Below are 14,801 nucleotides of genomic sequence, written 5' to 3'. Positions count from 1 at the left end.
CTGTTTTAAACTTGTGATGTCCTTTGTAGGACTTCTGCAAATTGACTGTGCGGAAGGAAGATTAGCCCTTTTCTGTTTTATCTTTCCTCATCCTGTGTTGAAGGAAAGCTCATGCCTTTGTAAACCAGGTGTGGGACTTCACATGAACAAGCAATTTCAGTGTTCCATTCAGATTTTCAGGTTCAATGGGAGATGGAGGAATGAGAAGTCTATTTTTATATAATATTTTTACTCACAAAAGGGGGCCTTGTTTTTTGTAAGACCATCACAGTGTCTATTAACAACTTCGTCTAATTGGTTACAATTCAGGTAATTTTAGAATTAATACTTCTCTATTTAGAAGTTAAAATAAAATACTGAGTTGAAATGGGACATTAGTAGTTGAGCTAAATAAATTCCCAGTGTTGCTTTGATGAAATGAGTGGAACTATTTCAGGAAATAACTGCAGGCTTTCTTGTATGATTTAGTGCAGAATAGAATATTTTTTATTTTTCCCCTCCCCACATTGTTATTGCAAGCTATTGTGATTAGTAATTTTCTTATGTATGTTGTTCACATCAAATTAAGGGGTTTTTTTTAACCCTACTTTTACATTTTTCTTTCTCTGCTAGCACTTAAGGCAATCTTGAAGTTCTTTTTAAACTGCCTGGGCACGCAGTTTACTTTTAACTTACTAGAATTAAAAAAAAGAAACAAAAAAGGAATGGGGGCAGTAGGAGGAGGAGGGCATGAGAAATTTTCTAGTGGTATCCAAAGGAATGTCTTTGGAGATTGGTGTAGTGATATTGGTTTAACTTTCAAAAGGCTCTGTAATATTAACATTCCAAATTGTGTGTCTGTGTGTATTTGTTTTGTTCTTTGCTTTAATGTAGTTAGCTGAAGAGCGTATTGGAAACATAAGAACAGTTCGAGCTTTTGGGCAAGAAGTGGCTGAAATGGAGAAGTATACGAATAAAGTTGATTATGTGCTACAACTGGCTAAAAAAGAGGCACTAGCTCGGGCAGGCTTCTTTGGAGCAGTAAGTATATTTTGATGAAAGTAAACCAACCATGTTATGCCAAATGTCAATTAATGTAAAATTCATGAGGGTACTTATAAATGTGTAAATAAATGAACTGAGTGTAAATTGAACCTACATGAAACTGTGGGAAGACTGGACTTAAATCAGTCTAAATTGCTGTGAAACTGCACCTCGAGATACAGTGGTATAATAAAGCCAGTTTAAGCCTCTATTTGTGCCCCACACCCCATAGCTTGGTACTATTTATCTGAGCCCATACCTCCTATTCAGGGAACTAAACCAGTGGAAACCTTCCCCCACCCTCAGCGTTTTACAGGTTTGGCTTCCTGATGAAATGAGATGAGCATCAATGCAAAGGAAGCTGGGGAGTGTGCAGGTGAGGGAGGGAGAGTGGGATTGCATTTTTCCATAACAGCTTGCAGTGAGTTTGCTTAATAGTATTCTAAAACTGCAACATAACTGCAGGCTATCAACTCTTCTCCTTTAATGATGGTTGAGAATAATGTTTGGTGTTCCTTTCCGCCTCGGGGAAATAACAAAAAAAAAAAGAGTTCCTTGCATTTTGAATGCTTGTGGGATAGCACAGTGCAGTGCCACTGGATGTCTGGCTGGCTGTTGGCTTGGTTTGCTTTAGAATTGGTTTTCTTCAAATTTAACTCAGTCCTCTAAAAATCTAGATACCCATAGTAGAGGAATTCTTTTTTTAGAAGGAAAATACTGAAAGAACATTTTAGAGGATGAAGTTTAAGATGTATGTGACAAAATCTGCCTTTTCCTCTTTTTCCTTAGACTGGCCTTTCTGGAAACTTAATTGTCCTCTCAGTCTTATACAAAGGAGGATTACTAATGGGCAGTGCCTACATGACAGTTGGTGAACTCTCATCTTTCCTAATGTATGCTTTCTGGGTTGGAATAAGCATTGGAGGTATGGAATGAGAAATTAGATTTTCTTCACTTCAAAGCATTACAGTCAGTATGGGGGCGGGAGGGAAGAAGCTCTTAAAAGATCTGGCTTTCTTAAAAAGTCTCTTCCAAAAGATCTTCCCAAGAAATCATACATAATTTTTTTTCTGAAGAGTTAATGAAAATAATAATTTATAACTTAATATAAGCCTTCCATTTTCCCAAAGGAATACAGAGGTTATTTTTTTCAATGTGTCTATGTGGCAGATACATATTATTTTAATTTTCTTTGGGTCTAAATTAAGATACTTGGTATATTGTGTAAAGAAATAATACTGGTATTTTATTTTTTAAAAATATGTGGGTCTATGTTAAACATACTCTATTTAGAAAGGCATGTAAAATTTAGCTGTAATTGAGTATAGAGTGTCTTGAGCTGGAAGAGTAAACAAGGTGCCAGCAGAACACTATACTCTGGTGCTAACCTTTTGTTTTTCCATACTGACTCCTCCTTGAAGCTCAGACTCTGTAATCTACTGGCCCAGAAACAAACTGTTCATCTTTTTGACAGAGCAGTCTTCACTACTGCATACAGGCAAAAATGAAGATAAGGTACTTTGAAGTTTGACAACTGATTGGAAGGGTTCTTCTTTAAAATGAGTCTGTTATTTCTGATAGACTGGCAGGGCAATGCAGCTCATCTGTACTCCTCTTTTCTAAGACTAAGCCTGATATTGTGGAAAGCACAAAGATGTGCCTGAGGGCAAAATTCACAAAACCTGCTCCCTTGAATATCAAAATTCCAGTGGCACCCATTCCAGCTACCAAAACCCTTTCTTCTCTGCTTAAATCATCCAAGTTTGGTCAACAGACAGATGCCTGGCACTTTGAAAAGATGGGACAAAGTAATGTTAAATAAATGAAAAATAAGGTTAGAAGCACTGATAAAATGTCATTGAATTAACTTCTATTTGCTATAAAAGCATATTTTTAAATTCTGCTTAAGATTATTGAAGAATGAAGTTCTGCACAGAGCCCATTCTTATGGAGACTCTGAAGTAAAGGTGTCTTGCTGCAAGAGGCCTGCCTTCCTTGATGCCTACAAGGCATATAAATCTTCCAAGTGCTAAGTCTGCTTAGTATATGTCATCATCAATACATACAGGAGTTCATGCAATGAACCGTGAAGTTCACCGTGTAATTTGGGACTTTGCCCCTTTTTGCCGTAACAGTTTGATGTGTTTTCTACCAAACACTGAACACAAGTTATGAAAATGAAAAACATTTTGTAATCCGTATTTGCTGTCCATATTATATAATGGTTTTTTATGAGTGGTTGTGAATTTGCCAGCCAACCTCACTGTCTCAGTTTCAAGGTGCTCTGTGAGGCTCATGCTTTCTCCCCTGTGCCCTGCTCTAGGATGTAGATGCTTTGTCTCTTTTTTCCAAGCAGACAGCTTCTCCCCATGGCTAGCACCTTGTGTTGCAAGCTTTTGGATAGTCCTCAGCAGCAGCATGATGAAATGCCCCGTCTATACTTACAGACTCATGACCTTGTGCTGGGCTTGTTGCTCTGCTGCTCTGCAAGAATAAACCAGTAAACCTATTTTAATATATCTTGGGTTTTCTGCCCTCCTGAAATCACTGAAGACTATAGGCATTTTAAGGTGAAAATAGTTTATTCTGTTGGAATTCAGAGATTTTGAAATTGGTTACTCTATTTTGAAAGACATACAAAAAATGAAGAAATAAGACATTTTATATTTATGTCTTACTCCATTTTTGGTTCTAGGTTGGTTTCTGTGTTTATTGCAGCTGGAAGGCCCTTCAGCCACTCCAGCTCCAAGATGATTCACACAGCTGCTAAGAGCTGGGACCCAGTACTATATGCAAGCCTTGTCCTTAGCTTTTGCTTTCTCCAGTAATATTTGAAGCAGGCTGACCTGGGAGGCATATTTCTTTACATTGTCCATTCTCCACATAGCTTTTCAAGTGTCAGTTCAGCGTTAGGTTTTGTGCCCTCCCTCCCCTGTGGCTGACTCAGCCAGCCTCTCCTATAGTAGTATAACCCTGTCTGACAAAGAAGGGCGTTCAGAGTGCTCCATTCTACTGAATGATTTTGAAAATATAGCTGGTTGTGTGCAAGGCTATTTCTCTAAAGCAGGATGCTGTTCCTCCTGACAGATGAATGAAAAAGAGTTGCTTTACTTTTGAGTATATGCAAGCTTACATGTATTAACTTTTTCTATTTTTTTCTTCAGAATGATTTGTTTTACAGATGTAAACAGGAGTGGTCAATAAGGGTTATTGGTAGCTCTGAAATGAGACTAGATAGGATTTAAATCAACATATCTGATAGTTTGTTGGGGTAAAAACTCCCCTGCATGTCTGATGCTTCAATGCTGGTGATGAAAAGTATAATACAAATGTAATGTCTCCTATGTCTTCCATTCCATATGGATGCATAATACTGGCCTGCTTTTTGTTTAGGTCTAAGCTCCTTTTATTCTGAACTAATGAAGGGACTAGGTGCTGGTGGACGTCTATGGGAGCTTATTGAAAGGAAACCCCAACTTCCATTTAACGGTGGGTCCTTGGTTTGTTATTGTTCATAGGTTGATTTTTCTCTTATTAGTCACCAGCACTTCATAAAGGGGTGTGTAATAGTTAAAGGTAGTACCAACTTACATTCTTATGAAAGAAACTAGAGGCAGTGGTAATTCTGACTTTTCCTAACTATGAAACAGATGATGAAGATTTCCTTTAATCAGAAATTTTAGAAGATGAAAATCTGGTGGGGTTTTTTGCGTTAATTAATTCAGAATATTTAATAATATTTAAATACAGTAAATAAAAATATATTGCCAGCAACACCTTAGTTACAGCTTTATTGTTCGGAAGCTAGACAACGCCCTCCAGTACTGAGTACATTTTGTCTAAACAGCATTTGTCTGTCTCCATCAAAGTAGTTGAAGGAGCTGCTTGTAGAAGATACTTTCTGTGTGAATTGCTGTTTTATTTAATCAGCTACATTCCACTAAGCTAAAATCATACATTGAGTTTTCACCAGCTCTGTATGTTGTTGAGAAACGCAATATAGCAGAGTCCAGGTGAGCTGTCAACACTGTCGTTTCCCTCTAAGTTTTGTATAGTCCTCTGATTGGGAGACTTTATAAGGGCTGCTGTAAGAGGAAGAGTCAGAAAAGAACGTCCAACAGAACTAACAGATTTTTTGAGTGAGCTCTGGCTTAAGGGACTAGAGTTTTGTCTTTTGAGTTGGTTGATAACAGAGGTGTTCTTTTGAAATGCTGTGCTTCAAATTCCTGTTCTGCTTTTGTCTCTCTGCTCTGGAATTCCTCGAGTTCTTAATCTGATGGACACCCAAGTCACAATCTGGCCTTTGTCTCATTTCTCTTCACAGCTGCAAGGCTGTCTGTAGCATGCTTTTCAATGTGCATAGACTTACATAGCCAGTGAAAAGTAACAATATTGTCTCCAATGGATGGAGGCAGATTTAGAATAGCAGACATTTGTTTGAAAGGTAACCACCAACTGGCTAATGAAGGGATAGCTACACACTCTTGTCTTTAGCAATGAAGCTGTCTTGAACTTCCGGCCATGACTGCCTATCCAGTGCCACACTGCAGTTTGCTGTGACCTTCATAGATCTAGTGCAACTGTTGATTTCATCATCATTTGGATGTGTTCTTTTTTTTTTTTTAATCTGGATTATTTCAGTGGTCATCTTTACAGTAGCCCCAGTGCAGAGTAAGCAGTAGTATTGGGGCAGAAGTTGTCCTTCCCACTGAAAGCATTGAATTGTTCAATTACACCAATAGTGACACCCAGAAAACAATCTTTATTTTATAAACCAAACATAAATCGGACAAAGTTTCAGACATCTGTGTAGAATAGGCTTACAGAAAGCTTCTATTAAGTTTCCTTTCAGTATAAACTAAATACATAGGAAAGGATACAAACCTTTGTCTCCAAAAAACAATTACAGTTGATTTCTGGCTCACCAGACAATAAAGCCAAGAGGTTATTTCTCTACTGTCCAAACCCACCTGAAACATCTACTCTCGGCTACTTAGGTTTTATTTTCATGGAATGCCAGCTGTTGTTGGTGACAAGAAATATCTCAGGAACAAATGATAATGTCTTTTTTCCTGTATCTAGGATCCAAACAAGAAACAAGCACAATCCTGTATATAGCTTTTAGATATTTTTACAGTAATATATAGAGGAAGGACTTGTGGTACCAGACTTCCTGTATTGCAGTAGATTTCAGTGTTTCAGGCCATGGAATAGACTGTGCAATAACTGGAACTGAGATAAAGATAAGCAATCACTTGTTACCTTGGTAACAGTAAGGATTATGCTGTTAGCACAGGATTTAGCAAATACATTTCTTTTTCCAAAGGGAGGTTTACAAACCATTGTGCTTTTACCTAACAAACAAGTTACAGTATGTGTTTCTATGGATTCAAGTCAAGGAAGGAGTCTGAAATTGTATGCTCTTGCTTTTGCCATTTCTATGCTTCTACCATTAAACTGAAAGCCTGGAGAAGAGGAGGGAATCTGGGAAAAAGAAAAGCAAAATAAATTGTTTGCTCTAGGAACAGCAAGACTAGTGAAATCTTGGTTGCTACTGATGGATGTCTGTGTTTCCTATCCACAGTTACTGTTTAACCAAACATGGGCATGTGCTACCATGTGCTGTGGCTGGTTGGGGGTTACTCGTGTGCTGCATCTGAAAAGAAGTAAGGGGTTTGAGTTGCATGTCTTTAGCATGAACAAGCACTACTCAGGTGGTGTCCTGGTGCTGCCAGTTTTCACAGAAGTGGTAGGAACTTCATCATTGAGACTCTGTCCTTTGGGAATGCAGCACCACTGTCCAATTAGTTTGCTCTGTATGGATATGTGTCGCTGAGATTTAACAGGGCTTGAAGAAATTGTGTTTCTTTGTCTTACCTATTTATAAGCTTTTTCTAGTACTGATATTCTTTTAAGATAATTGTTTAAATCAAATGCTGTGCTCCAGAAGGAAGCTGGTTTTATTTAACTTTGTCGATCGTTCATTCATGATGGTTTGTTATGGTATTTCACAAACTGAAATTCTAGTTTCAGTGAACTGTCGCCTTAGAGTTACGCCTCTGACTGGTCTTTGAATACACTATTGTCCTGAATTTATTAAATACACTTTCCATTTAAAAAAAAAAATCAAAAAAATGGCCATTAATGCAACAAATCTAGCAGCATCTTTATTCCAGTGACAGCCTTTGCTGAAAAGCTACACATTTAACAGGTAGTGGACAGGGAGCTGCTCTTGTTGGAAGAGGAGGGTGTTTCAGGTGACTTCCGTGGCTCGGTGAAAGGGTAGTAAGTGATTTGCAATGTTTATCTTTTTGCATCTGTTCTATGGCAACAGGACTTTGGCCTTTAACAATGCCATTTTATTTCATTGCTCTTAATTGACAAAACTTAAATTGTTTATAATATTTTTAAAAATTCAGATAATTATACTAGAAGTGAACATTGTTAGTTGTTAGGTCTTAGCAAGATGGAAATTCTTCCTCTTGCTGTAGGTAGCCTACAGGTTAACTGCTGGTGAGCAACCTGAAGTTGCATTCAGGAACGAGTGGTGTACCACACTGATTCAGTCATGGCTGAAATATAACCCCTGTGGTCCTGAACTGTGGCTTGCAGCCATCCCTAGGTTTAACACGGAGACAGATATTTCTGTTGGGTGTCTGTAAATCAAGATCTAGGAGGGCTGAGTTGATCTTTTGTTTCTGTTCACATTTCTCTGTTTTATCCTTTGTCACACAGAGGGAATCACATTAGGGAAAGACACATTCAGAGGTGCTTTGGAATTCAAGGATGTTGAGTTTGCATATCCAACACGTCCAGAAACATCGATTTTCAAAGATTTTAGCCTTTCCATTCCAGCTGGCTCTGTTATGGCTCTGGTTGGCCCAAGTGGCACAGGGAAATCGACTATTGTATCCCTTCTGCTGAGGCTGTATGATCCTATTTCAGGTATGTTTTGTGTGTCGCTCTCATTTGTGACAAATAATGCGATGCATCTCAGATACACCTTATAAACAGTCAGGGTTCCTATGCTTGAGGTCCTGATGTGACTATTCCACTGATGCACTGTGCTTCCCTCTGTGGTGTATGGTTACCTTGTGGTGGTGCCTGCATAGCTTTGCATTTCTGATCCACCAGTATGTGATTCCCCAGGGGCTGTTGTTCCCAACTGTTCTTTCTGTCTCTTTCCAGTACTTGTCAAACACACTTGACTTTATTGTTTCTTAATTTAAGGTACTATCACCGTTGATGGCTTTGATATCCGTCAGTTAAATCCACTGTGGTTCAGAGCAAAGATTGGAACAGTGAGTCAGGTAAGGAAGAAAAAAAAATTCTAAGTAAATGAAATAATCTTGTGTGATCAACTAGCTGTGCCTCACTTTTCTTCTTTTTAAAACTATATAATCTTGCTTCTCAGTGAAATCCCTCCATCTCACCATAACTGCTGTTGTGCATGCTTTATTCTAAAAACAAGTATTCAGAGCTAGTCCCACTATTCTGTAGTCTGTTTTTATGTAATCATAGAGATTCAAAGTGTTAGCTTAGAAGAAAAGCTTGCATGTGGAGACTGGAAAGTACATTGTTGCAAATTGTATAGGTATGACCATCTTGATGTTTGCTATGATTTGTTGAAGAAAGTAACACAAAGCTTAACATTTAATCACAGTTTGTATTAATGGAAATCACACAATCATATTTTACAGAACCATTTGAAAACTGACCTTCTGTGCTCTGTGTTGTTTCCAGGCAAACACAGTTCCATTAGGAAAGCATGAAAATACACCACTGTTGGCACTTACTCTTGTAGTGCCCTCTCCCTAGCAATCCCCAGACTCTGGAAGTACAGAGAGATGTTCAATGGTCTTTTAAAAATAAACTATTTGACCAATTAAAATATGTATATTCCTTCCCTCATCTCCCCAGATGCTTCACAGTGCAATTAACTGTTAGGCTGATGTTCTGGTTAAAAGAATAAGGATAACTGGGTATATGTTGCATTTCAAAACATCTACTTTATGTAATAATGCCACCAAAAGCTTTTGTGCAAAAATTATTTACCCGTGGGCACATTAGCATTTTTCTTTTGAATGTATGTATGCCACTTGAGTTACCAGTAGGAGATTAATACTAGTATTCATGCTATAGCATGTCTCTATTTTATAAACAGGGCAGACTTACCTTGTTTCAGACATTTTCCCATTGTACATCACTTGTCCTATCTGCCAGTCAGTCCTCTTCTCTGTTTTAAGCTTTAATATAAATCAAATACACAAAATGCCATGAAATCTGTGTAGAGATTAAGAGAAGAATTATCATACGTAGTGAAGTACAAAGGGAGTTTTCAGATGTTTGGATGAATAGCTCTTTCTGAACTCTTCTTCAAATATTAGGAATTGAGGGTTATGTTATGTTTTGTCAGTTAAAAAAGCAACTTATTTTTTAATTGGTTTTCACTGCCCATTTTGGTGTTAGAAGAGGTTTTTTTATTTGTTTGTTTTTAATTCAATTAACTGTAGCTTACATATTCTTTTGTATGGATATAAAAGAAAATAATGCTGGGTCTTGTAAGTGGGATTTATGTGATTTGAGATGTAGACAATACCTGCATGTAATTACAGATCTACCATATTAGTTATGTTTTTGAATTTATTAGGAACCAATTCTGTTCTCCTGTTCTATTGCTGAAAATATTGCCTATGGTGCAGAGGATCCTTCTACTGTAACTGCAGAGGAGATTCAGAAAGTTGCTGAAATAGCTAATGCTGCTAGTTTTATCAGAGATTTTCCAAAAGGGTTTGACACTGTAGTAGGAGAAAAAGGCATTCTGCTTTCAGGTACATCTTTATATTGCTTATTTTAAAAATCTTGATGCTATAGAGTGAAGTAAAAATTCTATTCTTTTTTGTTATCAGTTTTTTTTCTCCAAGTCAAAACCTGCCATAAGTATTAAAAAAAATCCCTCCTTCATCTCCATTCACCCCCTAAAGTACATGTGCCTAATTCTGCTCAGCCCAGGCATTCAGTTAAAATTACTTCACACCTGTTTTCCTATTTCAATTCACTGAGCTTTTCCCCCCAGGTGGACAGAAGCAACGAATTGCAATTGCTCGAGCTTTGCTCAAGGTAAGCTAGCACCCAAATAGCTATTTAATTACTTTGTGGGGAGGTGGGAAGGGTTAAAAAGGAGGAGGTCTTTCAATGGGAGAGGTGGAAAAATATTTTTTAAAAGAAAATTGTATCTTTTACATTAATGAGGAAGTTTGAAAGGGATGAGTGGTTTAACTAGAGAATTTACTTATGTAAGTGCTTCTTCCTATCTTTCAGTCATGTTTTTTGATAGTTCTTGCCAAGACTGATGGTAGATCATTGTATAATGGCTCACCTTCATAAGACCAGGTCAAGGATGAAGGAAGACTTTAAGAATGTGGTGCTAGTAAACTCATATATGACACTTCTGTCTCTGTGTTCAGATCTCTGTCATTCATGGATTGATTTTTCTGGGTTGCAGCTTACTAGCACTATAGATGCCCTGTCTTGGCTTTGAGGGGAGCTTGGCTGGATTTGGGACAAGATACTATTTCAGGCCCAATGTTGTGTCATTTTTTTCTTCAAAGGTTGGCATGGGTCTAGCTTTAGGGCAGGCTCTATGCTGCACAATTTGAGGAGGCTGCTGAGGATCAGAAGGATGAGGAGTTTGGTTCAGGGACAGCCATGGGGCCTCACAGGGAGCCACTTCGTGGCTGATGCTCAGCTGGAAGTTTTCAGCCTTGCTGAATCCAGCTTACATTCACATTAAGCTGCATGGGTCTTTATAGCATCCTAGTATGCCCAGTTCTGCTAGATTACTGGGAATTTTTCATTATACCAGTTCTCTTTTACCATGAATGCTGAAAAGCTGATTGCATTTCATGTTGAGTACAGTTCACGGGAGTAGAAATTTTATTTTGGAAAAAAAAAGTTTTTAAAAATAAATGAGTAGTTGATATATATGTGATTGGGGGTGCAGTGGAGTCCCTTTTCTTCCAGCTACAGTCTGAAGCTTTTACTGTCAGCTTCATCAAGCAGGTTTGGATTATGTACTGTAATTCAGAAGACGCTTCTTAGGGATTTGAGTGCTGATGCCTTTTTAAAATTTTTTATTTAATTGGGAAGAGTTCTTAAATGCTAGTTCTTAAGTACTGCGTATTTCATCTGTGGGTGAAATACGGCTTGTTGGTAGGTTTTTGTTGTTTTTTGTTACTAGACGGTTATATATAGCAGACTGACTGCAAGCAGAGGGTAGCTGAGCCTCTGTGAAAGATCCACATAAGAGCAGTAAATAGGAAACTGAACTTTTGACCCCATTGCTGCCAAGTATGCATTAAAAATCATCTCCCACCTTTAGTTTGCATCTTCCAAATAGTGATCAGGTAATAGTGTTCTGTTACTCTGGTTTGCAAAATTTGAAGATGAGAGAGTGTTGTTTCTGTTTTGTCCTCCTAGCATTCAGACTTCTTAAAAGTAATGCTTTGAATGACACTCAGTTCTTTTGATAAGTACATTTACTTGGAGTTTTAAGCTGTATGAATCCTGTTCCCTATTTATATAAATATTCAGATCTTGTCTAATTGTTGTTATAACCAATTTTACTTTCTTCTTCAGAATCCTAAAATTCTTCTGTTAGATGAAGCAACAAGGTAAGAAAGAAAAAAAATAGAAATGATCTATCTGTAAAACTGAGATTTGGGAGGTGTTCTCTCTTTCTTTCTCTGCATGCCCTTGCACAAATTATCTAGCCCCTTATTTTTCTCTACCCGCAAAAAGAATGTGCTTTCTAGAACGTGTCAGTTGGTTAGGAGACCTGCGATAAAAGCTGTTTATGCAAAGTGGAAAGGATAGCTGGTACACTGTGTTGTAATTTTGTATGGAGTTATATTTGCAATATGTAACTTCGTTTCGAAACATCTACTTAAAGCTTTTTTGTATCTTTAGTTTAAATGAAGATCTTAGTGTAAAAGAGAGATGATTATACTGCAGTATAACTTAATTTTCTCAATTAATTTAGTGTTATATATTCATGCATATTTTTGCATATGAGAATGCAAATAATATGAGTGCCTATAACTCGGATGTGTGCACTAAGCATATTCACGAAACTTTCCTGCAGTTCCATTGGTTCACCTTCACCAACAACAGCAAGGGTTTGCAGTTTTAGCAAAATAAGCCTAATGCATACAAAACTAACCTGTCTTAAAATAACAAATATCCTCCTCTCTCCCCTTCCTGCTTCCCATTTCTTACTAGTGCTTTGGATGCTGAAAATGAGTATCTAGTGCAAGAAGCTCTGGACCGGCTGATGGAAGGGAGAACAGTCCTAATTATTGCTCATCGTCTGTCTACTATTCAGAATGCTGATTTTGTTGCAGTCCTTGGCCAGGGTAAAATTCTTGAATGTGGAAAACATGAGGAACTACTTGCCAATCCAAATGGACTTTTCAGGAAACTAATGCAGAAACAAGCTTTTCTTCAGAATAGTGATACTTTTGCATTAGATTTACAATCCAGAGAAAAAGATGTATTAAAATAAAATGTATGAGAGAATGTATGAATAATGGAAGCTTACAAACTACAAAGAATATAACTTATGTTTCAGCTATGTAAAGTAAATGTTATATTTTTCCAAAATGTACAAAATATTCTTTTGAAACTTAAATGTGTTTAAACTTTTTATTGAAAGCTTTTTAATAATTATTGCAATTTTTTAAAATGTCTATCACATTGAGATAATTTCGGTGTATAGATTTTTCTGCTTTGTGTTATGTTAATTGAGACCATTTAGAATTGTTTGCTGTAATGCACTGTATGATGATGTACTGCATTCTCAAGTAAGTTCAGTATTTTAAGGGTAATTAAATGACAATCTTATAATTTTCATATTACTGTCTCTTCCCTTTTCAAGGAACTTTTGCTTTCTCTGCTTGTCAGTAGTCTTAAAATGCTGCAATTCAAAAATGAATGACACTGATGTACTCTGAGAGTTCTGTCTGACTTCTACTGCACTGTGCTTTCAGTTGCCATTTGTTCTGAAATGTAAAAGTTGATTATGATCACCATCTACAGTTACTGTAGAGAATTACAGATTGAGAACACATTTTAGACAGTATGGAAGCATGAGTTGGAGGAAAGTTCTTTAAAAAACAAACAAACACAAACTCAACAGAAGCAGCAACCAAACAAAAAACCTAACTGACTTTACATAAGGACAAAGGGAGTGTATTAGGATATTAGTATCTTAAGTGAGCATAGGAAAATATAAAATTTGCATGCATTTTCTTCCCTTGTCTATTTTCCCAGTTCTTTAGTTTCATTTCCCTTCTAAGATGACGTCCACAAGAACATGCTCTTACATACGTAAGTTTTTGTCCTTCTTTAAGGCATATGTAAGGTTTTTTTATCGTTACTTAAAGTTTCATTCATAGAAATCCTGGATTTTGCCTAACTACCTTAATAGGGACAACTAGTAAACTACTTTCTCAAAGACAACTAGTAAAATAATTGCATTGCATTAATTTGAATAACTGCAGGAGGGTATATTTGGCAGTAAAGAGCAGGCTTCATGTTTCTGATTTAAGAATCGCTTCCCACAGGATCTTCTAGACTTTCTGAAGATGCAGAAGCCCACAAGATAATTTTAAAAAGCTAGAAACTTTCCAGGTCACATTAAAACTCATCTATGCTGGGAAAACTTACTGCTGGAAAACTTTATTGGCAATAGGTGAAATACCTATTGCTGGGCAAGCTTAAAATGTTTATCTACTGTGCCATTAATGGCACTTTGTGGAACATAGTGAAAACGCTAGAGATCCCTGTGCTAAGGAATGAAAACAAAATTACATCCAGATGTAATTTTATCTTGTGATATAGTTTTACTAAAAGCAGATATTGTATTAAAGATCTTCCAAAAATACCACTGGCCCAATGTTTAGTTTCAGTGTTGACTAACAATTATTCTCTTTATAATGTATTTAGAGGGGCCTGAACTTTAATCTTTACTCGTGTAATCTCTCCTTATGTGAAATGCAACGAGCCCTTTTATTCACATGTTTACACAGGTTACAGGAATTACTTGCAGCAGAACTGAATGACTGTTTTATGTCTTTTGTTCTTTAGTTATTCCGGCAGGTGTTGCAGTTTACAGAAAAGTGTGAAAAGCTACAGAAAAACTCCAGTGCACAGAAAGATGAATGTCTGTTATAACAGCTACATTGGATAAAAGACTTTATTCAGGTTAGAACCACTCAAAATACTCCTTGGAACAAACCACAGACCTCAACAAGGTGAGAAAATGAAGTTTCTTAGTAATCTGCAAGTAGAAAGCTTTGCTGAACATTTTCAGATTTGTGGTTTACACACCTACGACGTATGTGATGTGTGCACATGGCATGCTGTATACTTCCACAGCAGAGCTAGTCAACACTGGATATGGTTGCATTTTGAACTGTAGGAGCCCTAGTAGCTTAATGAGGAAAAAGGTGTGAGAAAGAGAAAAATTCAAGTATTGCATTTTTTTGTGAAGGGTTGAAGACCTTCCTGTCTCAGGTGGAAACTGTTGGTGTATCTCTAACAATCCTGATAGGTGTCTTTTGCCAAGGACCATGACTTCATGCTGCTGCCTTGTGTAGCATGGTCCATAGGGCAAAAAGCGGCCACGCAGTGGAAGAAAGACATAATGTGAGAGTATCTGTGCATCAGAAAGAAGCATAAACCAAACTTTTTTCCACTTTCTGACTGTATTTTCCATC

General features: G+C 37.2%; 1 protein-coding gene across 1 annotated transcript in view; it reads left to right on the top strand.

Annotated features, from left to right (window-relative positions):
* ABCB10 (ATP binding cassette subfamily B member 10) overlaps positions 1-13,966 on the top strand; it is a 28,263-nt gene extending 14,297 nt beyond the window's left edge. Inside the window, exons 5-13 of the mRNA XM_068395965.1 lie at positions 874-1,020; positions 1,813-1,948; positions 4,417-4,512; positions 7,759-7,968; positions 8,254-8,333; positions 9,674-9,854; positions 10,100-10,143; positions 11,662-11,696; positions 12,304-13,966. Coding sequence (XP_068252066.1) covers positions 874-1,020; positions 1,813-1,948; positions 4,417-4,512; positions 7,759-7,968; positions 8,254-8,333; positions 9,674-9,854; positions 10,100-10,143; positions 11,662-11,696; positions 12,304-12,586 — 1,212 coding nt within the window. The 3' untranslated portion in view covers positions 12,587-13,966. The remainder of the gene's footprint in view (positions 1-873; positions 1,021-1,812; positions 1,949-4,416; positions 4,513-7,758; positions 7,969-8,253; positions 8,334-9,673; positions 9,855-10,099; positions 10,144-11,661; positions 11,697-12,303) is intronic.
* Positions 13,967-14,801: the final 835 nt, after the last annotated feature.

This window comes from Nyctibius grandis, chromosome 1, assembly GCF_013368605.1.
Source record: "Nyctibius grandis isolate bNycGra1 chromosome 1, bNycGra1.pri, whole genome shotgun sequence".
Taxonomy (NCBI): Eukaryota; Metazoa; Chordata; class Aves; order Nyctibiiformes; family Nyctibiidae; genus Nyctibius; species Nyctibius grandis.
Note: the sequence above shows the minus strand (reverse complement) of the source record. Positions and strands in the feature narration are given on the sequence as shown.